Below are 24439 nucleotides of genomic sequence, written 5' to 3' on the forward strand. Positions count from 1 at the left end.
TTCATTTTCTTTGTAATTTATACCTTAAATTAGAAAATCTTTTCTATTTAAAACCGACAAAGATTTTAAATGTGTCTTTATATTTCTAAAGGGTTAAATTTTACATTTGATCAATTTTTAAAATAGGGTATTGTTGGCTGACAAATTAAGTTTCAAACTATCAAAATATTTAATATAAATCATCAAAGATGAGATGCGTTGGGATGAATGGAGCTAAATTAGTGACGAAAATCTGTTTCGTCTAGATTCCTTGCAGTTATCTATTTTAGTGTTGAAACTATTTTAGTAAGCTATGATTTAATTTTACATATTTAATTTTTATTAGAGTGCCACTTTTTAAATTGAAATACTCAAAAACTGTTTTTTTAACAGTGTAATTATTCTCAAATGATTAAAAAACAAATTTCCTGTTTTAAATAAACCACATTTAAATTTGTGTCAAAATTGTTGAAACGTTTATTGAAATGAAAGACATGACATCAACACAACTTTTGAAACTTTAGAAAAAAAACTTGACATACATTTCCTGAAATGAAAAAAGAGGAAAGGTGAAGAAAGTGCTTTTTTTTTTAAAGAAACATTCTCTGTAGCTCTTTAATGACTTAAAGGGTCTCTGATAAAACGCTTTGATTTCTACATATGACATCACTGTTTGAGCCTTGAACCGCCGCGTGGAAAAATATGACGGCTCCTTTGTTGTTCCATATTTACAGCCGGCGATCCAGAAACGAGGCCGACTCGGCTGCTGCTGGTCCGTCTGAACTGGGACCAGTTTCATCCCAGTCAATGTGAGTAAAAACATCTCAACTTAAAGTTTATTGAACTTCACTCACAATTCCTTTTAAGATCATCAGAAAATTTTACTCTGAAATGAATTAATCTATTTATGTCTTAGCTGTTCTTCAAAATGGGAAAGATTAGAGCACAGATTATCTTACTGAGGCAGACTTGGCCAGGAAAAACTAAATTAGCCAATTTCTTAATTAAATTATTGGTTTGTAAAGTATTTTTGTTTTAATTTATCAAAATAAAGTGAATCTGAATCTGCAGTGAAAATTGTCTACCAGAAAAGTTTGGGGCCAAAATTAGTAAAATATTTTCAGATTGGAAAAAAAAAGTAAACCTAAATGATTGTTTTTCTATAAAACTGTGCTGCTGAATGCAGGATTAATTTATTGTAAGGTTTAGATGGTTATTTAAGAAAAAGACTGCATGTAATACCGCTGGTCACCACTAGAGGGCGACAACGGCGTTGACCAGAAACGTCAGTTTGTGTTCAGGAGAAACTTTTTGCCTCAAACCTGATTTTCCCCTCATCCTATCACTTTAGATCTGAAGATATAGTTCTGTTTCATGTCCAAAATCTTGACTTTGAACCCGAAAGTGCAATTAATAACATTTAGAGGATTTAACAAGCTTTTAAAATTTGGACCTTCCTTTTGGAAACTGGATACATTTCAGACCAAACCGCAGCATCGCGAATCAACCTGCTTTCCTCTGAGACATTAACCTTCATCTGCAATATAATCTATCATCATATATTTGTGTATTTTTATTATAATATGTTTAAGTCTTTGTCACTGGAGATAATGCAATTTATTTTTATATTAGCAAATATTCAAGAGCAAAAACTTGAATCATAGACTTCTAAAAGAGAAAATAAATTAAATCGGTTTCTTATTGTACATACTTACACGATACGAGCTGTTAGTAACCGGAGTTAAAGGCTGCGCCTGTGTGGATTTGAGCACCTGGTGAAACGGACCGGCTGGTCGGTTAAAAAAAAATAAAAATCCAAGGTGAAATGAACGTACCTCCTGATAAACCCTGAACCCCCCGCCCTCATATCAAAACATACCCCGCACTTTGATGGCTGTAAAAACACAAAATATTTCAGTTTTTTTGTGTAAATATCATTTTCAAAAAAATAAGCCACGACCTTTCTGACATTTAAAAATAACAGAGAGCGCCAGATGTTGCTGCAGGAGCCAGAAACCAGCTTCCCTTTTCCGAGGAAACAGAAAGTGCCTGCAAGACAAAGCGCAGGGCTAACGTCAGTTTGTTCCCCTCAGTATTCAAGTCTGTTCCTCCCTCCCTCCACCAGGGGGCGCTACATGTTGTAGGCCACGTAGATGGGGTCGAGCTGGTCGGCCAGGAAGCCGTCGCGGAGGTGCATGCGCTGCTTCTCGCCGCGGGAGTTGATGGGGATGACGCCGATGTCGACGACCACGACGACGCCCACGATCAGGTAGTGCTCCTCCAGAACCACGTTGGTGACCAGCGGAACCAGGTCCAGAGCCTCGTGCTCCGAGCCGTCCAGCTCCACCACCACCACCAGCAGGTTGGTCCACGTGAACACCGCGCTGCAACAACAAAAATTCACACATTAATCTCAGAGATTTTCTAGAAAAACTTTGAAAATTGAATGAAAAAAACTACAAGCTATAAGCTACAGGAATAAAACTTTTGGCAGAAGAAACTAGAAAAATTTAAAATTAATCCCAGATTTTTCTACAAAAAACTTTGAGCTCCAAAACAAAACAAAAAAATTGCAAGAAAAAAACCTAAGAAATATTGAGATTAATCTTAGAAAAAACATCAAAAAGTTACAAAACAAAAACATTTGCAAGAAAAACATTTTAGGTTAATCTGAGAATTTTTCTTGAATAAACTTGAGAACTTTGTACTTTTTTTGAAAGTCAAAAACTTTTGAAACCTGGAAATTGTTTTCTAGAAAAGATGTGAAATTAATCTCAAATTTCTGCTTTTCCTTGCAACTTTTCAACAGTTTTCCTGAACGGTGAGTCATTTCTCCGTGGACTGCAACTTCCAGAAAACGGCAAAACTGCTGAAACACTGAGCTCCTTCACTTCACTGTTCAGAGCTGAAGTCGATGATCAGAAAGTGGAACATTGATCACTATGACCGGATCTGCGGGTCTCACCACTCCGTGATGCTCTTGTGCGTCCGGATGACGGACGTCTCGATGTCGATGGGGTGGTAGCGCATCCCCCTCAGCTCCATGGCTTCCTCCAGAGCGCCGACCACATACAGAGCGTCATGCCGCTCTGCACACACACACACACACACACACACACACACACACACACACACACAAGTTGGACGCCATGATTTCTGCCACGCGTGTTCAGTTCAACTTTTAAGGCATTTTTAAAACGATTCTTAGATTTTCCCACATTTTAACACCATAAATACTTTTAGAGTTAAGAAATAGAATTAAAATAGGATTTAATTGAATTTGTTAAATAATTAAGACAGTTTACTTCATCTTCAGGATGTACAGTAAATCAATAACCATCGATTTGTATAAACAGACACATGGTCAACAGCAGCAGCAGTTTTAAGTTTCTCCACCGTCCCTCATAACTGCTTGAAAATAAAAAAACAAACGTGGAGTGAAGATTGTGGATGACACAAGAAAGGTCAGGCCACCATTTTGGAAGCATTTCAGATGTTTAAGAAAGAAAAACGAAGAACTAATCATCAACATCAACTAAACCCTGATACGTTCCTCTGCCGCGTTGCCCGGCCCGTCTGCAGCCTCACCTCCGCTGGCGTCGGTGAGCTCGGTCCGCCGCAGGAAGCCCAGGTATCCGGTCCGGGCCCAAACCGTCTGAGTGTCACCGAAGCTGAGCCTGGAGCTGAAATGGTCCGACTGCAGAACTTCGTCTCCGTAGACGGTGAAGTAACCGCTGGCGTTGTGGCCGCTGTGCACCCAAATCTACAAACAGACACGATGGGTTCAGAGGGACCAACAGCCAATCAAAACGCTCCATTTGCTGCGTTTGAAACTTCGGATTTAATTCAGATAATGAGACAAATTCCTGACAGGTTCAGCCATTTCTAAATTTACACAAATAATTTCAGATTTAAGAGAAAAAAACGATGGTGGTTGTTTTTGTCAGTAATATGTCCATCCTGTTATTAATTCATTTATAAATATCACAACTAAATATTGGGCTAATATGCAAATTTATTTGCTGAAAACCCAGAAGTGAACTATCAAAATAAAAGCCATGCATCTGTATAAACTTTTATTTTGGTAGTCTACTTCCCATTAAATATATATTGATAGTTTGGAGCTAAATATGTTAAGATATCAATATTTAACATTTATAGAGTTTTGGCTTAATTACTGCTCTGATTTTGTTCTTTAAGCCTTTTTTTAAATAATGATTAATTTACTACTTAAATAATAATCAATAGTGTTTAATCATTTCAGAACAGTAAAAAGTCAACAGGCTTTTTATGCATGAGGATTAAAACTATTATTTTTCCGTTTTGAGTGAAAAACAAAATCATAATTTTAAGGTTTAAACCTAAAAATAAAGGAAAATCACTCCGACCTCTCCCAGGTGCGACTCCCCCATCGGCCCTTTGGTCTCTGGGTTGGCGATGATGATCCGAACTCCAGGCAGGATCTGCTCATTTCAATAAATCAATAAACAGATCATCGGTTTGTTTCCAATAATAATAAATGAGTAATAAAGGTAATAAAGAGCGTACCTTCCCAGACTCCATCAGTGGTAAACTGTGTGGTGAACCTCGCTCCACTAACCTGACCCTGGACAGCAAAATTAATAACAATCAGTCATTATTCCATATGTTTCTGACCGGGACGCTTAAAAACATGTGACAAGTGGAGAAGAAAAAATGCCTCAGCAAACAGGAATATATGCTAAAAGTGACTAAACTTTACTGAAAGTTCAACTATTTTTGTGTTTTAAAATCCTTTTTGAGTCGTTTTGGCTGAAAAAGATGATCTTTGCTGCAAACGGCTGAATGGAGGCGGTTCTGGGAACAGATTATTTCAAACAGCTTCTGGAAACCTCAGTTTCTAAAATGAAAGGCAGCCTGCAGGGTGAAGGTAACGGTTCTGACCTCTGAGAGGAAACAGAAACCGACAGAAGTGGTTCCTCAGATTAAAAACAAACAAGCGCAGCGCCTCAGAAGAACCGGGCCGTTTAAATCAACGGTGATTACATGTAATCAACCCGACAGCTGGAGATCAGCAGGTTCTCAGTCGACTGGACCGGGAACAACACTTTACTGTTTCTGATTCGGAACTTCGGCAGATTTTTCCAACATGCTGGACCAAATCTGGACCTTCTGGACCAAATCCAGACAGATAACAGCTTATTGACCTCTTACTGCAAAAAAACTAAGTATTTTTGGTTCAGTTTCTGGTGCAAATATATAAAAATTAGACAAAACTGACTTAGAAGTAACTTTTCATCAAGATACAGGAGCTTGTTTTAAGATAGTTAATATTTCTGGTTCCACTTATGAAGTAAAATATCTTGTTAAAAGAAAAAAAAATCTACTTTTCCTTTAATACTAAGGAGTTATTTACTCAAAAGAAGCTCATATCTTGAACAGTCTTATTTAATGAGTATTAAAATATTTGCAGTACAACTTAGACGAAAGTATTTTGTGTTTCTGCAGAGTTTCTCCAGCTCCTTTAAACTGAATACAAACCAAATCAGTTTTTTTCACAGCTTTCTTAATGAGCCAATTTCCATCTTTTCACCTCCAAAACATTGAAGTTTTCACCACTTCCTGATGTGGAACTAAATCAGGCAGTTCTCAAAGTTTGCAGCCCAAACGGTCACGTTGCATTTTATCCAACTTTTACATCACTGATGTGAGACGTGCGTCATCATTTTGCACCAGAAGAAGCCAGACGCTGCAAATCTGGATGTAAATAATTTACAATTATGAAAGAAGGCTGAGTCAGTGAACGCATCACAATCACAACACGAGTCGAAACAGACTTTAAACAGGTTTTGTTCTCATCAGCTTCTTTCGTCTGGTGATGATCTCATTTATCCTGTAACTTTAAAATCGATCGATCTGCCGGTCATAAGCCATTCACACAAAAGTTGCATTTAATTAGTAATATTAACAAACACGCAGCGGAAATTGGATTTCAGCAGAAAGCAAAAGGAGACCTGCTGTGGTTTATAAAAACTTCCAACTGATTTTTTATGCAAAATATCAATTTAAAAAATTGAAATGTTTAAAAATGAGATGTTGCTACGTTTCCCTGCAAGACGCCTCTGTTGGTTTCTCTAAAAATCTGAAATCATGAAGCTCAGACTGAAACTCTCCCTGAACTCATCCAAGTTTTATGTTAGTCTGTGGCTCAACTGAAAACCAGCTGGCAAACATTTCACCACCTCAAAGGAACTTTCAGCTCCCACGAAACTTTTACTGTCTCACCAAAGCCGAGGAGAACGTTTCTCGTTTTTCATTTGTTTTCAGCGTTGCAGTCTCTTATTCCCAAACACTCGGCTGAATCGCAGTAATAAACGTTACAACTGAAGACGTCCTGCAGAACGGCTGCAGGTTCCCTCCGGACCGCAGGGCGACTCTTTATGGGAGCAGAGTGGAAGAATCGGCGGCGTGAGCAGAAAGAAAAGCAGCTCAGACGAAATCAAACACGCCTCAGATTTATCCACAAATAAACACATGAATATAAACGACTCGTAATTTCTAACAAATATGTGAAGTTAAATATTCCTAAACCTTCAGCAGCCACTTTATTCAGTATGTCAGCTCAAAAAAAGAGTCGAAACAACTGGATCCATTACATAATATATACATAATATTTAACTTTGAACAAAGTGTGAATAATATTCTAAATACATATGGTAGCGATATGAACTTTATCGCGATATTTGGTGGTACTATTATGATACCGATAAAGATTATGATTTAAAAAACTGTTTATTTCTTATTTTTTAAGGCAGTAAATGGTTTTGCTGCACGGCGCCACAAACGGAAATATTTGTCTTGAAATTGGCTTCTTCAGGACGCCACTGACCCAAAACCTTAACAAATCAGGTAGGAACATTCTCACCTGTCGTGTCGCAGCGCTCTCATGTCTACGAACACAGTGGTGGGGTCGGGTCCGGATGTTCCCTGAAAAACACAAAACAGTCAAATCAACCTGTAGGAACAGATCAGACAACCACACACCAAAAGCTACTGCTACTTCCTCCCCTGGATGCATTCATGTGAGGTTTCTGTCCACAGGAAGAGTGAAGGAAGGTGACCGAGAAAAACAAGCAAAATAAAATAAATACGGCACTGAAAAAGGTGATTCCACTGAACAGACATGCAAACAAAAAGCCTCAATTAAAGAGGGAAGAAATAGAGGAAAGTAAAGGCTCAAAACTGTGACTTAAAAGCAAAACAACCAACTTCATTTGTTTTTCAAATTTGGGTTAATCAAAGTTTGGAGACAAAATGGAGGTCGAGGACAGAATAAAGACTCTGATTCCTTTGTGTTGAGAATCCATCACCAGACAGAAAACCACGAAGCTAATCCCTCATTTCCACTCTGTCAAGCTACATTAGCACCATGTTAGCTTCAAGATTTTATTGAGAATTTATTTACGTTTTTGGATTTGCACACACAATGGAAGCACAGCAGGGTGCTTCTTCATGAACCTGGTACCAAGTCACACCAGAAAAATCCAAATCTTCATCTTTACTTGGAAGCTAACACTGCTAGCTACCTCAGTGCTAAGGCTTTATTGATAAATGAATGCTGCTATCTGACGGCTAACAAGAAGAAACTTCAACATGGTCGTTTTCGTCACTCAAACATTCAAATGTTCCTCGGGGTGAAACTGCAGAAAGTGTGAAAAATAAGGAATTTCCTTCAGATCGATGTTGATTTGTGAGCTACAGTGGGCTGGAGCAGGAGGTTCTGACAAACCCGGTGCTGTTGGTCAGGTTGATGGAGGTTCCCTACCTGGTCGGCCAGCTTCCCCAGCCTGTGAGGCTGCAGCAGCAGAGAGGCGGGGCCGAGGAAACGAAAGAGGAAGCAAAGGAAGTAAAGGAGGAGGGAGGACGGAGACAGAACAAAGAATGAGAGATGAAGGTGGGATTATGCTTCAAAACAAGAGGGAGGAGGAAAATCAAAATGCAAACTCCAAAGCAACAAAACAAGCAGTTAGATTTTAAAAAGGTGGTTCAGTAGGATGTTAGTCTTTCAAAGTGGAAAAGCTGCATTTTTAATCTGTTTTTCATTTATTCACTTAAATTGTGTTAAACATTAACAGCTGGAGGAAATAGCTAAAGTTTCCAGTTTGCCTGAAAGTTCCTATAAAAAGTGTAAAATACTTGATGTTTTTCCATAGGAACAGGCTGAAAGTCACAGCTGAGTGTCAGGAATGTTCAGCTTGAAATGGACGAATGGATGGAGCTGAACATGACAGAAACATGGAAGAAAAGCAGAATGTGTCTAAAATACAGGATCAGTCTGGAAGAGTTCGGAAAAGTGAATTTAGGATTTTTAAGGTTTGAATAAGTAAAATTCGTTCATTCATTTTTTTCTTTCCCTCTTTTATTCCTGACTTTATTTCTTACCCTTTGATCTTAATTCTGCTCAATTAAAATCTCACTTTCTCCCATTCACTTGGATTCCTCTGTGTGTTGAATCTATTGCTTTTTTGTAAAATCATCACATATACACTGTAAAATCACAAAATCTTACCAGGTATTTTTGGTCTACATTTTAGTGCAAATATCTTAGTAAGACAAAACTAACTTACATGTAACTTTTCAGCAAGAAATATGAGCTTGTTTTAAGTCAGTAATTCCTTAATATTGTTCAGCTGGTTTTTCAGCTCTATGCACAGTACAATGGCTGCTGGAAAAGACAAGTGTTTGCTGTTGATCTACCATCCAGAATCCATTTGCTGCTTTCTTCTTGGTTGTGCAGGAGGCTCTATTAATGCTTCTCAAAGATGTACAGTTGTATAATTGCACATCTGTTTGCAGCCATTTTCACACAGAGTGTAAACGTTGAGTTGATTTAAAGTGACAAGAAGCCCTAAAACAGCTCATTCTGAAAGGAACAGACTAAAATCTGTTCATCTTAGAAAGATTTTGTGAAAAAAAATGTAATGAACATGTTTTGTTTAGACCACAAACCTATTCTAACCTATTCAAGGAAGCATCACAGGTCACTTTTAATGGAAACATTGCAAATATTAATAGTGTTTTTTCAACATTAGTTGCATATTGAAGCAGTTTTGAGCATTTCTCCAGTCTGAGCTCCAAACTCAGCCTCCATTTTTGGCTCAAAGCGAAGAATCTGCGACTGACCTGCAGGCAGATGGCCAGGTTGACCCTGCAGCCGAACGAGGTGCTGACGGCGCGCGGGTGGAGTCCCAGGTCTTTGAAGAGTTTGGAGAAGGACTGGGTCAGCGCGATCCTGGGCCGCTCCTCCGCTACCACCACGCAGGTTCTGACCCGGGACAGGTCGAGTCCTCTGGACTGGAGGGCGGGAAGCAGGGCGGACGTCAGGACGAGACTCAGAGGCTCACGGGACTGAAATCCTGAGGCTGAAGTTACCTTGAGGGAGTCGGTCTGCAGGCCCAGGCCTTTGGTGCACAGCTCCATGACGCTGTAGGAGCAGAACGTGTCCCGGACTTTGTACTGACTGACGGCCGACAACCAGAGAGCCGCGTTCACCTCCAGCTCGGATGGAGGGATGAGGATGGACTGGTGACCTGAGTACACGCTGAGGAGGAAGTATCAGTATGGAGAGCTAGTTTAATAAAACATTTCATTTATGAGCTGAAGGGTTCAAACATGCGGCTAGAAGCAAAACTCCCCCTAGTGGTCTGGAGGACTTCTGCTTTGTGGAGTGAATTTCCAGAATTTTATACATTTATTTTTCTTTCTTTCACCTTTTTATTTTGATTGTTGCTTTTATTATATGTGGGCAATTTTAGACCAAGATATCTGTAGTGACTCGACTTTTTGCTCAGTTTCATTTCAAATAAATTAGAAAAACATGTTTAGAATTTAGTCAGATGTTTCAACGTTTTTTTGCGTTCGTCCTTTTTCATAAGTGTCTGACCTGCAAAGGCACCAGAGGACGAAGCCCAGGCCGCAGTACGGGTCGAGGCAGATGGCGACCTCTCTGGACGGGTAGAGCTCACACTGCAGCTTGATGGAGCGGCAGAAGGCACTGGTGGCGGTGTGGGACATCTGAGACGCATCGAATCACAGAAAAGACAAAGTTTAAATGTCTGTCAGTCAATAAATGTCCTGAATATTTCTGTCTCAACTCAAAAGTCTACAATTTGAGGGCCATAAAAAACGTCGTAGGGCCACAAATGTTCCCTGCACCACAGTTTGGACACCTGCGACTTTAAGGAAACTGTTAGGATGGAAGAGTTTGCAGAGTATTGATCAGCAAAACCAAACTTTGCCTGCAGCAGAATCCTCATGTTTCTTCCTCTGTGGTTTCTGTTGCCAGTTTTAACGTTGCAGCACTAATTGACCTGCTCGGTAAGCGGATCAATCAACTCAAGCTCGTTAAGCGCCGTAATTAATCACAATCAACAGGCGATTGAGCAGCACAAGAGGAAACTTGTGTCAGGTCCTGCTGCCCTGGATTCCCTCGCTAATGATGCTTTGTGTTTCTTTTCTGTTGTGATGATCAGTCAGAACGACTTAGATAAAATAAAAATTGTTGGAAAATTTAAGGTGAAATTTGGATATTATTAAGATTCACTCAGAGTAAACATGTCTCACTTTAAAGCAGTTTTTGGTCGTTCTTGTAAAATTGCTCTTTTCTCCTAATATTTTATACTATTATGATTTGATTCTTATAAAACAGCTTCGAATGGCCTTTAGATTTTGTTGTAGATTTAACCTGAACTCAAAGTCCACATAAATAGAAGCTGTAAAACACTCTAGCTAAACAAGATGGCCGTCATCACTGAACTACGGAAACCCAAGGAGTTCTTTAGTAAAAAAAAAAAAAAAAAAAAATTTCCAAAACTGAAATCTTCAAAACCAAAATGTCAATTGATAAAATCGATTTACCTCCAGTTGTAGTTTGAGGTTTTTAACTGAACCCTCTGGTTGCAGTGTGTGTGTGTGTGTGTGTGTGTGTGTGTTTGTGTGTGTGCGTGTGTGTGTGCGTGCGTGCGTGTGTGTGTGCTCACTTTGACTCCAGCTAGCATGCCGGTGGTGGAGACGCTGAAGTCCAGGTAGGCCAGCGTGTCGGGGTTGGACGGTTTGTACAGCAGGGGGGGCTTCTTCTTTGGCAAATCATCTGGAAGGAAAAACTCGGATCTGTCAAGGTTTTTGTTTTTTAACTTTGGAGACGGAACGGAGCAGCAGCAATTTTCTCTTAAAGAGTCATTTTATCGCTTAGTCTCGGCGGGTGGCGTACCTGTGTCTATGACGGGCGGCCATGTTCGGACGTCCACGGCCGCCAGCGCCTCTTTGGACCTCAGCAGCTTGCAGATGAGCTGCGTGGTCATCACACACACCGAGCGGCTCACCTGAACGCATCATCACAGAGACAAACGTCAAACAGAGCGAGCTGCACCGGCGGCAGGCTGAACCAGAGTTTTACCTCCACGATCATCTTGACCGTGGGCAGCGTGGTGGCGATGTTCTGCGGGTGAGGCGGCCGCACCGTGATCGGGACGCAGCCGGCGTAAAGGCATCCGTAAAACGCAGCAATCAGGTCGATACCTGCAGGACGGCCAGAAGAAGAAGCTATTTAACTTAATGTCATGTTATAAGTGAAATAATCTGCAGGTGGAAAAACTACTTTGTCTCCAGGTTTAAGGAATTGCAAGATTTCATTTCTTGCTGAAAATTTACTTGTAAGTTAGTTTTGTTTTTTTCCAGTGAAATAAGATATTCGCACAAGAAACTAAACCAAAATTACTTGGTGAGATTTTGTGTCTTTACAGTGTGTGACTTTGTCTAATTGTTTAGGACGTTTTGTTTTCATGATTACAGTTATTCTCTACTAAATGTTACTCTGGACTTTGACTAGGCCACTGAAAAACCTTAATTTTGGTTTCATTGAAGCATGAAGAGCTGAACCTTCGTTAAGTTTTGGATTAATGCAGAATATCTAATGCTTTATTTATTAATCTCACTTTACAGAATCGGTTTTTATTTTTACATGAACCTTTTCTCATATCTGATCGATTCACAAAAACGGAGAAACGCCGATCTCACCTGGAGGGTAAACGAGTGCGACGTGGTCTCCGTCCTGCAGGTGGCCCCTTTCTGACAGAACGGCGGCGATCTTCTCCGCTCGCTTGTGCAGCTGAACACAAGTCAGTGAGCTGGCTATCGCCCCCTGCAGGTCACAAAGAGAAGTGATCTTCAATAAAAGTATTTTCTGCTGCAGGAACTGAAACATGACAACAAAGCAGTGTGAAACCATTTAACGACCAAATAAAAATATTATCTTCTCTTATGATTTCCAAATGTCGCCCTCTAAATAAGAGCATGAATGAGTGCATGAACAGATTCATGTCTTCATGTATTTTTTACCCTGGAGTTGAGCAGAGTGTACAGGATGTGGTCCGGAGTCGTTTGGGCTCTCCACTGCAACACCTCAGACAGGAAGAGGAACTGAAAAATAAAACAAAAATAATTTACCGTCTCGATGCTAAATAAACCGCAAACCAGAAATCGATTTATTTTATTGGGTGGAAATGTTTCAGATCAAACTAACCTCCATAAGCAAACGAAAAGGAAGAAAAAAGTCATCATCAAGTGTTTGTGATAACTGGCTGTTTCACGTCACCTTTTTAAGTCTCACATTGATGTCTTCCCTTCTGATGGTCCAGTAGACCCAATATATGAGGGACCAAAACTGCAAGATTTGTTGCAGTTTTCTCTTTCTCTCTGCTCTGAGTCAAACCAATCAAGCCTGTTCCCCTCCTCACCTGAGGGGGCGCTGCACCAAGAACTGCTGAAGGAAACAACTTAAAAACTTCTGAAGAAGAAACTGAGCGCAACTTCCTTCTTCACAAAAAAAAAAAACCCCGAACCCCAAAATGCAGTGGTGTCAGATTTTAGCAGTTGGATGATTTCTCTTTTGTTTTAAAAAAACAAATCATTTCTCCTATCGCATTTACCCAGAATGCCCTGCAGCGTAGTCCGCTTCCTGCTTTTGAAGCGGTCTCAGGTTCGCTTGGCGTTCGGTTTGCAGTCAAACCGAACCAGAATTCACTTCAACCAAACAGACTGGAGTTGCATCCTAAAGAAACTAAACAAGCCTAGACTTTAACTAGGCCACTGCAAACCTGTTATTTTGTTTTTTTTTAGTTACATTAAGAACCAGCGCTTCAGATTATTGACCTGCTGGAGTTTTTTCTACTGCTGCAGGTATGATCGTAGATGTTTTCAGGTTTGATGTTCATTTTTCAGTCGTGTGGTCACTGAGCTCATTTCATCACCTGCTTCTGCATTTACAGGTTTGTTTGATCATCTCAAACTGCTTAAGTGTGAGAAAAAACAGCAGAAGTGAAGGAGGAAATGCTTGTTCACAGCTCCGTATGTTGATTTTGATAAGGACTGAATAAAAAAGCAGATGTTCTCCTTCTGGTGGATAATCAGCCAGGAACCTGCTGAGCTGCTCCTGCCTGCTGACAGGAAACGGACCGGTCAGTGGCCGGGAACATTTCATCAATAAATCTCAGAAATTCTACAAATGCTGACATTTACAATAAATATCACCACTGTGAGTCTTTACTAAGCAACAAATTCACTTTTTCCAGCTGGAAGTTTTTGAGACTTCAACAGAATTCCAACGAGGTTTCAGAAGAAAATCCAGCTGCGGAAAACCACAGTTTGGAAATTAAGTCGAAGGAGAAATAATGACGCTGTGAGGAGGAGGAAAACGAAGAGGAAGCTTCCTGTCATGAATTTTTCAGGATTTCTGCTGGCTGCAGTAGAGAAAGTCCATTTTAAATGACTGTTTCCTCCAGTCAGTCACAGCAGGGACAGATGAGCCTGGACCCAAACCAGACAATCAGAACTCAACCGGTCTGCAGAACCGCTGCACTGCAAAAACACAAAATCCTACCAAGTAGTTTCTAATGCAACAAACTTACACAACTAAAGTGTAAGACTTTTAAGATCTTTATGAAAGGAATTTAAGACCTTTATCTCCACAGAAAAGTACAAACTGGGTGCATAAATAGCATTTACTCATGTTAAACCGAAAAAGCTAGCTAGCAAGAAGGGGTGTGTTAGCAGCTAGTTAGCAGTAGCATCAGTTCTCCAGTCACAGAAATCAATGTTTGTCAGTAATGTGGGTACAGATGAGGTTCGACCCAAACCAAAAAATCAGAACCGGCTCCTGAAAAAACACAAAATCCAACCAAGTATTTTAATTTCTTGTGCAAATATCTCAGCTTACAAAGGGTTTCTACAGGTTTCACCAACTCAAATTTAAGGCTTTTAAAGACCTTTATGAGTGAAATTTAAGGCCTGTATCTCTGCAAAAATGCTTCGTCCAGCCAACAGTCGAGAAATTTTCACTTACAAATAATAGAAGTGAAAATGATAGCTAGCTAGCAAGAGCATGTTAACAACTTAATTTAAACCATATTGAGTCACAGATCAGAAAAATGTGTGACTAAAACTTTTGCTTGAGAAAAATAAAATAGAATGTACAAGATTAAATCGTCCTTTCAAAGCAAAATGTACAAACCTTTTTAAATGAATTTAAGACTTTTTAAGAACTTAGGCACAAAATTTAAGACTTTTTAAGGATACTCAGACACTTTGTTAAGGTAACTTTTCAGAAAGATACAGGATTTTGTTTTAAGTCAATAACTTTTAATTACTGATCAAATCTTCTGGTTCTACTGGCAGATTCAGCCGACAGGAAGCCCAGATTGCTGAAGCCTCGCTGCTCTGAGCCTCTGAAACCATGTGATAAATCATCCTGCTCCCGCCATGTTTAACACAAGCCGTCAGCAGGCTGGTCAGGCTTTATTGCGCTTGTTAATCAGAGCCAGTGTGCAGCGGCGCAGCCTGTTGAATGCATCACTCCAGCAGGTTTCCTGTTTCCCTCCGAGCTCCGGCTTCTGGAGTAACGAAGATTTAAACCTGAATTTGCTCCTCAGATGAAAACATCTCTCAGCTTCTTGTCGACTCTGAATTAAAATAAAACGATTCAACGGAAACCAAAGCTTCCTGCTGCCTGATTTAACGTCCAGTGCTCAGAAAAAACTGTTACTCTACAAACCCAACAGATTTATAACGTCATTAACTTCATGATGTCAGCAGTAACTCATTGTTAATATTCACCTTCACAGTCAAAATCCAGGGAGAGATCAATAAAAACATTTAAAATAGAATGAAAATAACAGACTTATGATGAATCCCTCCTGGATCACCGCAGTGAAAGCTGAGAGAAAAAAGATGCAACAAGGAGGGAGAGACGGACGGATGGAGGTCATGTTCCAAAACAAACAGAATAAAACTTTAATGAACATTTACTTTTCTACAATTCTCCTAAAAGTACAAAAGATATCTGGAAAAAGAAAACAAATCTAAAATTATTGACCAAAAAACACTTTTTATACTCCAATGAGGTAAAAATTAATTATTTTTCCAAAAACAGTTTGAGTAAAAGATGAAAAAATATTTGCTAATTAAGTTCTGACATAAAATGATCTCAGATTCACTTTTGTCTTTTACCAAAATAAAAGCTTTTAGTCAAATGAGGCATATTATATAAAAATAAGCATATAAAATCTACTACATTGTGTGCTTCAACCACAATGTATAAGAAATTAAAACACTAAAATGAATAAATAACTGTGTAATAAAATGCGTTTTTTGGCTACAAAAGAAAAATAAAGGACTGAAATTTAAAGTATTACAGATTCACTGATAAAAAAATTGGAGATACTGATTTTAAAAATGTGTTTTTATTGAATTAAAACAGTTTGAGTTCATCCACACTGAGGGCCTGGTTTTCACCGGATGGACGATGAAGATCATGGATCAGGTGATGAGGATGGAAAAATCCTGCATTTCTGCTCGGCTTCAGGTGATTTAATGAAAACACCAAATTACGTTAAAAGTGATACAATCATTTCAATCAACATATCGGCTCTGAGTTTCTCCACACATCGTGTTTCAGAGAATCAACAGCAGCTGCATCATTGATCAAATTGGAATTGGAAAATAAATCAGCTTCATGGACGTTGAGCTGATTTTTCCCCTGGACCAAAACTTAGTCATGTTTTTAGGTTCTGGTTTGTTTTCTACTTGAATCTTTTCTAGTCCAGAAAACAAAACTAACATTTTCATAAACATTTCAATGTTTATCGTTGGCAAGTTTAAAGTTTAGCTTTAAAGCCAATAAAATTTGTAAATTTCATTTTCCGACATTTTTCATGTTGAGACTCCATAAATTTCCTGGTGAACATCCAGTCGCTATTTAAACAGAGTTCAGGGATTAAATATGCAAACTTGAAAATCCACATATTTTCCCTGTTCTACCTTCTTTTTTCCAAATCTTTCCAGGTTAGTGGAATACATCCAGCCTGTATTCCTGGCAGGAATAATCTCCCATACGTCGACGTTGCTTTTGCAGCGTTGACGGGTCCAGTTTGTATTTTGGGATCTGTCTCTTGTCATTAGGCTCGACTGCATGTGTTCTGCTGCAGGGAACCTGAAACCTGTTACTGATGACATTTCAACACGACGGAGGGAAGAAAGTCGCTTCTGTCAGCGACAACCTCCTGTGATCCATCACTTCCTGTCTGACATTATTTCCACTCCTGCTCTTTTTAAACTTTGCTTCTCCAGACTGTTTTCTGCTGCTTTGACTTTCGGTTTAGGATTCTCACTTCACTGGCCTGACATGATGACGAATGTGTGAAAATGAGGCGTAATGAGGATGAACATAAAGCATGATGTGTGTGTGATGAAAACCAGCAGAGCCCCCTCTCACACACACCTTTCTTGCCTGGTCATTGTCTTCGATCTGACCCAGATCCCGGCCGCTGGCCTGAGCGATCCGCTTCCCCGACACCAGATTCCCGACCATCACAGACGCAGGACCGATCTCTGAGAGAGAGGAGAGAAGAGGCTCCAACTTACCAGGTATAATAACCAGAGTTCATAGAAAGTAACCTGATAATTACTAGAAAAAAGCTCGATAGTTTCTAGGAAATTTCAGTTAATTCCTGTTACTTTCTGTGAATTCAGGATATTTTTAAAGTGTTTTGTAGAAATTGAGCTTCTAAACTTTCTAGAATCCAGAAGTACAATCAAGATTTCAAGATTTTAGATCAAGAGTTTCTCAACATGTGTTCTTTAATTGCATGCTTTTAACTTTATCATTTTAAGTTTGCTTAATGCCAAATCACCACAAACTGCCAAAATAAACACTTCTCTTTAAAATCCATTTACAAATCAATCCAGTTTTAAATGTTCCTGCTTTAATAATGAAAGTAGTGAATTAGTTTTTCCTTCAGTGAGTGTTATAGTTGATGTGTTGAGCGTTTTCTCCTGTCTGGGTTTTTCCACCTGGTTGTTTCTGCCGCGGTTTGGGCAGGTTGGTGACGCAGGTGTGCGGACACATCAGCACGTTGCAGGGATGCAGCGCCCCCTCCAGGAAGAGCTGCTTGGCCTCAGACAGGTGGATGCCGCCCAGAGGCGTCTTGGGCAGCGTGTTGGAGGGAACCAGGGCCAGGCAGTACACCCCCACCTGGTGGATGCTGTCTATCGCCTGGAAGGTCAAAGTGCACCGACAAGGTCAAAGTACAGAAAGAGTTGAATTTAATGTAAGTTAATTATTACTAAAGCTGATAACACAAATGAAGACCTGAGTGAAATCTGACAAAATCGTTGCAAAAGGTTTGTGCAGCAAAAGTCTTTGTTTGTGCCACGAACATTTTAAAGATATTAATAAATGTTTCCACAGGTCAGGAAAGGTCAACCAGCCCCTCCCCCTTATGACCTTGTTTGGTGGTAAAATATAAAAAGATTAAAAAAAAAAAAACAAACAGAAAATGTCAGAATATTTTTTCAACCAGCAATTAGAAAGGAAGGAGTGAAGAAATAGTAGAAAGAAAGAATGGAAGAAAAGAAGAGAGAAAGGAAGAAAGGAAAGAAGGAGACCGGTAAGGAAAACAGAAAGGAGCAACAAAGGAAGAAAAAACAAGGAAGACAGGAAAAATAAAAACAAGAAAAAGAAGGAAGGATAGAAATGGAAATGAAGAAGGAAGGATAGAAACGGAAGTGAAGAAGGAAAGATACAAAGGAAGTGAAGGAAGGAACCTGCAGCACTCTGCTCATCCACTGGAAGCTGTCTTCCTCTGTAGAATCCGGTCGCTGCTCAGCTACGACCACGATCCTCTCATCATGGAGCACGGTGATGGAAAACACCGCTATCCTGCCGTTCACACACACACACACACACACACACACACACACACACACACACACACACACACACACACACACACACACACACACACACACACCGGGTCAGCACCGCTCCCCGTCCGTTCCTGAACCTCGGCAGGTTCGTGGATTTTCTCCCACCTCCCTCTGTAGACAAACTTCATGGGCTCCACCGCCAGCGCCGTGGCCACGATGTCGTCGGCGTTGTGGCGCCGTCCTCCGACCACCATCAGGCCGTCCATCTTCCCGGCGACGAAGATGAGGCCGGCGGGTCCGATGAAGCCCAGCAGGCCGGTTCTGGTGAAGGGGAACTCGCTGATGGGCGTCCCGTTGTTGGACACGGGGAAGACCTGACGGGTAGGTTTGAAAAGACATCAGGACACGAAGACGAGGAATCAAACCTTTCCAGATTTACCTCGAAGGTGTTCTTCGTCATCCCGGCCAGACCATAGTAGGAGGTTCCCGTGGCGACGGTACAAACACACATCTCTCCGATCTCGTCGGTTTTGCAGAGCTGAGGAACGCCTTCGACTTTCACGACGCACATCAGAGCTGCAGACAAAATGCATAAATCAGGTCAAAACGAACCAGGCAGAAAAAACATTTTCCTCCAATAGTAAAAGAAGCTTTGCTTTGTTCTGTCATTACCCAATGGCACTTTTATACACTGATTGGCCCAATGGAGATTATGAAGATCATTTTAAATCCCAGTTGTCAAAATATTTGTTCCCCTCCTGGCCTGTGGGGGCGCCACACCAAGACCCACCAAGGACGCAACACAAAAACCTCTGAAGAAGACACTGAGCGCAACTTCCTTCTTCACCAAATGTAACCGAAAATGGAGTGAAATCAGATTCCAGCGATGGTGGAATTTCTCTTTGATAAAAGATGACGAGTCGTTTCTGGGTTGAATTACCCAGAATCCCCTGGGCTGTAGTCCACTTCCTGCTTTTGAAGCGGCCTTCGGTCTGAGTAGCATTCATATATGCATTCAATGTGCACCAGACTCCACTTTAACCAAACAGAGATCAGGTTTGTAGATGGACAAAAGTTAATTTTATTGGCTTGTTTACACATTCAGACCCAAATGGACCAAATGGACCAGATGGACCGGAGTCCAACTACAGCAGATGAAACATGGCGGATTCACTCAGAACAGCAACCGGTCAAAATGAGTCAATCATCTATGTTCACTCCTTCATAATGACGTTTAAAGTTAAAAGTTCTGACTCCAGTTGAGGTGAACTGGGTCGGGTTTTACCTCCGGGCATCACAGAACCAACATCCTGGAGAGTGAGAACAGACAGCTTCTCCTCCGAATCGACCCGGATCACCCCGTGGCTCAGACCAGGCATGGACAGGACGCCGCGGCTCGGCGGGGTCGCGCCCTCCTCCAGCGGCCTGACGGACAGATCACAGACCACTTACAGACCAAACACAGACCACAAAGGTATCACACAGGGATCACAGACCACACAGGGATCACAGACCGCACAGGGATCACACAGGGATCACAGACCACTTACAGATCACTTACAGACCAAACACAGACCACACAGGTATCACACAGGGATCACAGACCGCACAGGGATCACAGACCACACAGGGATCACAGACCACACAGGGATCACAGACCGCACAGGTATCACACAGGGATCACAGACCGCACAGGGATCACAGACCATACAGGGATTACAGACCATTTACAGACCACTTACAGACCAAACACAGACCACACAGGGATCACAGACCATTTACAGACCACATACAGACCAAACACAGACCACACAGGAATCACAGACCACAGGGATCACAAACCACACAGGGACAACAGACCATTTACAGACCACATACAGACCAAACACAGACCACACAGGAATCACAGACCACACAGGGATCACAGACCACACAGGGATCACAGACCACACAGGGATCACAGACCACACAGGGATCACAGACCACACAGGGATCACAGACCACACAGGGATCACAGACCTCATGCGAAGAGATTCAACATTTTTACAGACTGGAGATTTTAAATTGTCTTTTCGATCGTGAACCTCACTGTTCCCACTGATCACAATAAACCTGCAAATATTTATCATAATTCAGAGAAAAATTCCGTCACGTTGCCACCTGGATGATATTCATCTCCAATTGCAACTTTTTAACTTTTTCAGTTAAACTTTAAATGTTTAATTCTAAAATATTTTTTCCTATTATGAATATTGTGTAAAATTTTCTTTACGCCGTCTAACTTTGTGTTAATTTGACATTAAGATATAAAGTTCAAAACCATAAAAACATTTAAATTTATAGAGAAACTCACCAAAAGTAAGTTGAGTTAAATTAAATCTGAGTATAAAATTATTTTATTTCCCATTTTTAAATTTGAATGACGAGTCGGCCAAAATGTCCTGATTTCATTTCAGAAATAATTTTCTTTAATGAACGACGAACCAAATGAAAAATGACTATAAGCCAGTGACACAATTAAATTTGTAATAAAAATAAAATGTCAAAAATTCACTGAAAAAAATCAATGTGCAAATCAGCTGAAAATATAAAGAATAAATAAATTGACAGGAAAAATGTTTAAAAAAAAAGAAGCTAAATTATTTGTTTTCGCTCATTTGATTTTTAATGAACCAAACAAGAGCAAGAAAAACATTAAATCTGGATTATTTTCTCTATAAAACCTGTAATGGCGGCCATGAATTGCGTTTTACCTGCGGATGGCGACGGTCAGCGCCTCCGGGGAGCTGGCGCAGGGACAGATGACCTCTGGCCTCAGACCTTTGGTCTGGAAGACGTTGAGGAAAGCATCGCAGGATGAAATCGACCCTGAAGCACAGACAGCGTTACTGGGGATTCACGTCCCAGATAAACATCTGAACTGGGAGGAGGAGGAACCAATTCAACCCAGATAAACCCAGTTGACCAGGGGTGTTCAAAGTGTGGCCCGGGGGCCATTTGTGGCCCCTGGAGTCACGGTAAATTTAGCTGAACGATAAATTGTCCCAGAAGTTATGATTAACAATAATATTCTGGTTTATCATCCGAAAAAATTATTAATTATGATGCAAATGGAAATTATTGAGCTTGTTTTAATTTATCATTCCCAATTCAAGATTCAACTTTTTTCTTAATTTCTGATCAGTTACAATGAAAAACTTTAAGTACAACAGAGCATTTGCTTTCATAACCAAACGTTTGTAATAATTCGAGACTTTTACTGAAAAGTCGACGAAATCAGTTTTTATTTAATTTATTGATATTTTGAAAGAAAGTGACTTTCACCAAATAAATAAATAAAGTCCAAAAGAATTTAAAAGAATTTTATGAGGCTGTACTGGGAAAACAGAATGTCTTCAGTCAAAGGCTTCTTCAAATTCGCTGCAACACAGACTGCTACAGGACATAAATAGAAACTCTTTGTGTCATGTGATCTAATATGAGCTACAGCAACATTTAATAGTTTTTAAATGTAAATTTGAAAACTAAATTTGTTTAAATACAGAAAATGTGCAAATATGATTTTTAAGTTTTTTCTACAAAAAACAACAAAATCAGAAAATTTTATATGTTTGATTTTATTTCAGTCTTTATATTATCATTAATAGACTTTTAACTTGCTAATTTTGACTAAAGTGTTGGACGCCCCTCCAGCAGAAACTCTCCTCATAAATTTCATGAAAGTGACAGGAATCAAGTTTTTTTCTGTTTTGTTTTTATTTAATTTCCAGGTATAAAACTGCTGTTTTCGCCCCATAAAAAACACAAAAAGCTTAAATATGAGACGACAGAAAAGCAGGGAATGTTTTCTTACAGGGATTCGAACCGTCGGCCACCACCAGCATCCGCAGGGAGCTGAGGTTGACGTCGCGCTGGTCCCGGTGGGCCACCAGGGCCCAGTGCATGTCCCGCGACTTCACACAGGCCACCTTCGCTGCACGAAACATTACACAGCATCTAAAGGGTTATTTATGAACTAATTAATGATTCATTATGTTAAAAGTCATTAGTTTCCATTAGGAAAACCCAGAGAGAAGATTTATTTATTTTAGAAAAGGATTTATAGCCGTTATTATTATTATTCTGTTGCATTCATTTTCTTTAGTGTTCGTCTCACTTTGGTAGCAATATCCAATTTTTTAACTGTGTAAAAAAATGAAGTTAATCTAAATGGGAAGCATTTAGATTAATTATTTCTTAATTGATGGAAAAAGATTTTTATCCTGGTAAAAATAAATAAAAGTATATAAAATGCAATAAACAGCATTTTCTTCAGGGATCATCAATTTTTCCAGCAAAACAAAAAAAATAGCTTTAGCTTTAATTCACTCATATATTTCTTTAATTAAATAATTTTTATGGCAGTATTTTACATTCTACAGCAGATACAAAATAAACTCAAAATAAAGTTTTTCTCACCTCACTGGCCCAAGATCAAAATAATTGTTAATTAAACACAATCAATAAGTTACTGAAAATAATAAATATTCATTTAAATCACTTTAGGATAATTTACAAAGAAAGTTATGAAAATAATAAGAAGAAAAATCTCACTAAGTTTTCTGTTATAGAAATAATTTTGTTATTTCTTACTGACGTTTAGTGACCAGTTTCCTCCTGGTCGCTACAAACTGGATTACCTTTGAACTGGCAGACTTTCTGGATCCAGGACAACGGGTTGACCTTCATCAGGGCGTAGGGGATGCTGATGACGTACATCATGTTCATCACACTCTGAAGAAGAAGAAAACAGGAAATGAAGAGTTTTATCATTCATTTATCTACAAATGCAGCCGATTGGTCGTATCTGTCAGATTTTATATTTATCAATTTTTCTGCACTTTTCTTTTTCAACTTGTATCTTTAAATTTGTTATGACTCATAAATATTTGCTTATTTTGTTTATTTCACATTCAAACGCCATAATAAAAATTTTTACAAACTGAAAAGCTAACTGTGCCAATTTGTTGCTACCCAGTTAAAGATACAAAATTTATGCGTAGGATTTAGATATTGAGGTGTTTTGGATAATATTGTTGATCAAATGTAAAATCATCTCTATTGGAATCAGAAAGCTGCATTTAACCTGAACTTGGCAAGTCAAGCAAAATATGACTTGTAACATAATTAAACAGAGTAAAAACTAGACAGTAAAATTCAGTTTTTGATACTTTGAAGGCAGTGGAGGTTGACGGATGCTTTCCTTACAGTCAGGACGGCGTGCCAGAGACCAACGTCCTTCTTGAAGTCCAGCACGTTCACGATGGTTTCAGCTGCAAACAGGAAGAACAAAGAATCACATTTCACTGCAGGAAACTGGTGGAAGTGTGTGTGTGTGTGTGTGTGTGTGTGTGTGTGTGTGCGTGCGTGCGTGTGTGTGTGTGTGTTACCTTCTGTGTAGGAGCAGGACTGTGTGAGGGCCTGGCAGTGGGTGAGCATGGCAGTCCTCGTCACCGTGACACCGAGGACGCCGCCATCTTTACACGTCTTGTACTGGACACACGGAGACAGGAAGTGATGATAATCATAACATTAAAACCGTCATTAAACACAACTCTGATAGAAAAAACTTTAATATATAAATATATACACATAAATAGACAACATATACAATAAATGCACCATTTGAGTTTCATAACGGAGCATCAGTTTTAAAAAGTGACGTGCAAAAAGTTTTGACACTCAGCAAAAACACAGAATCTTACCGAGTGTTTTTGATCTACTTTCCAGTGTGCAAATATCTTAGCACACTTGAAATAAAATAAAACTTACAAATAACTTTACAGCAAGATACAGGAGCTTTCATTTATGACAACATTTTTCCCACATTACAAATTAAATAATCTGAAAGTTAATTTAATCTCATTTCAAATGTACTTTGCACCAGAAACTAGGATAAAATGTTGCGTTTTTGCTGTGCAATTTTTGCAAAACAAATCTGTAAATCTTAAAAAGCCTTAAATAGCTTCTCGGAAAGTACTTGTAGTGTTTTCAAAGAAGCCATTTCTAAATTTTAATCTGCTCTATGTTCATTTTATGCGCTACAAATGAAATTTACTAGGATTCCTAATTCTGGAAGAGTCAAATTCTGAACAAAGGTTAAAACTTCTCACTTTCTCATAGACATTTCTATATTACTGTCATAACCACCTACATCACTGTATTTTTATTTTTATTGCTTCTC

At 39.5% G+C, this 24439-nt stretch overlaps 1 protein-coding gene across 7 annotated transcripts in view; it reads right to left on the reverse strand.

Moving 5' to 3' along the window:
- Positions 1-438: 438 nt before the first annotated feature.
- The window catches only part of LOC129353113 (disco-interacting protein 2 homolog C), a 127552-nt gene continuing 103551 nt past the window's right edge, over positions 439-24439 (reverse strand). For 3 of the 7 annotated variants that reach the window (XM_055022332.1, XM_055022327.1, XM_055022331.1), the window contains 26 exons: positions 23646-23748; positions 23464-23528; positions 22896-22989; positions 22070-22189; positions 20970-21084; positions 19502-19641; positions 18656-18792; positions 18382-18590; positions 18115-18229; positions 17362-17563; positions 16790-16899; positions 12355-12435; positions 12034-12157; positions 11414-11535; positions 11228-11339; positions 10998-11107; positions 9902-10032; positions 9391-9559; positions 9142-9312; positions 7784-7813; positions 6884-6945; positions 4528-4585; positions 4368-4442; positions 3568-3742; positions 2945-3068; positions 439-2363 (listed from right to left, as the gene is read on the reverse strand). In XM_055022332.1, the coding sequence (XP_054878307.1) occupies positions 2111-2363; positions 2945-3068; positions 3568-3742; positions 4368-4442; positions 4528-4585; positions 6884-6945; positions 7784-7813; positions 9142-9312; positions 9391-9559; positions 9902-10032; positions 10998-11107; positions 11228-11339; positions 11414-11535; positions 12034-12157; positions 12355-12435; positions 16790-16899; positions 17362-17563; positions 18115-18229; positions 18382-18590; positions 18656-18792; positions 19502-19641; positions 20970-21084; positions 22070-22189; positions 22896-22989; positions 23464-23528; positions 23646-23748 (3207 nt within the window). In that variant the 3' untranslated portion in view covers positions 439-2110. The remainder of the gene's footprint in view (positions 2364-2944; positions 3069-3567; positions 3743-4367; positions 4443-4527; positions 4586-6883; positions 6946-7783; positions 7814-9141; positions 9313-9390; positions 9560-9901; positions 10033-10997; positions 11108-11227; positions 11340-11413; positions 11536-12033; positions 12158-12354; positions 12436-16789; positions 16900-17361; positions 17564-18114; positions 18230-18381; positions 18591-18655; positions 18793-19501; positions 19642-20969; positions 21085-22069; positions 22190-22895; positions 22990-23463; positions 23529-23645; positions 23749-24439) is intronic. The other 4 variants (XM_055022333.1, XM_055022329.1, XM_055022328.1 and 1 more) reach the window with 3 other exon arrangements.

Source organism: Poeciliopsis prolifica, unplaced genomic scaffold, assembly GCF_027474105.1.
Source record: "Poeciliopsis prolifica strain line A6 unplaced genomic scaffold, Auburn_PproV2 SCAFFOLD084, whole genome shotgun sequence".
NCBI lineage: Eukaryota > Metazoa > Chordata > Actinopteri > Cyprinodontiformes > Poeciliidae > Poeciliopsis > Poeciliopsis prolifica.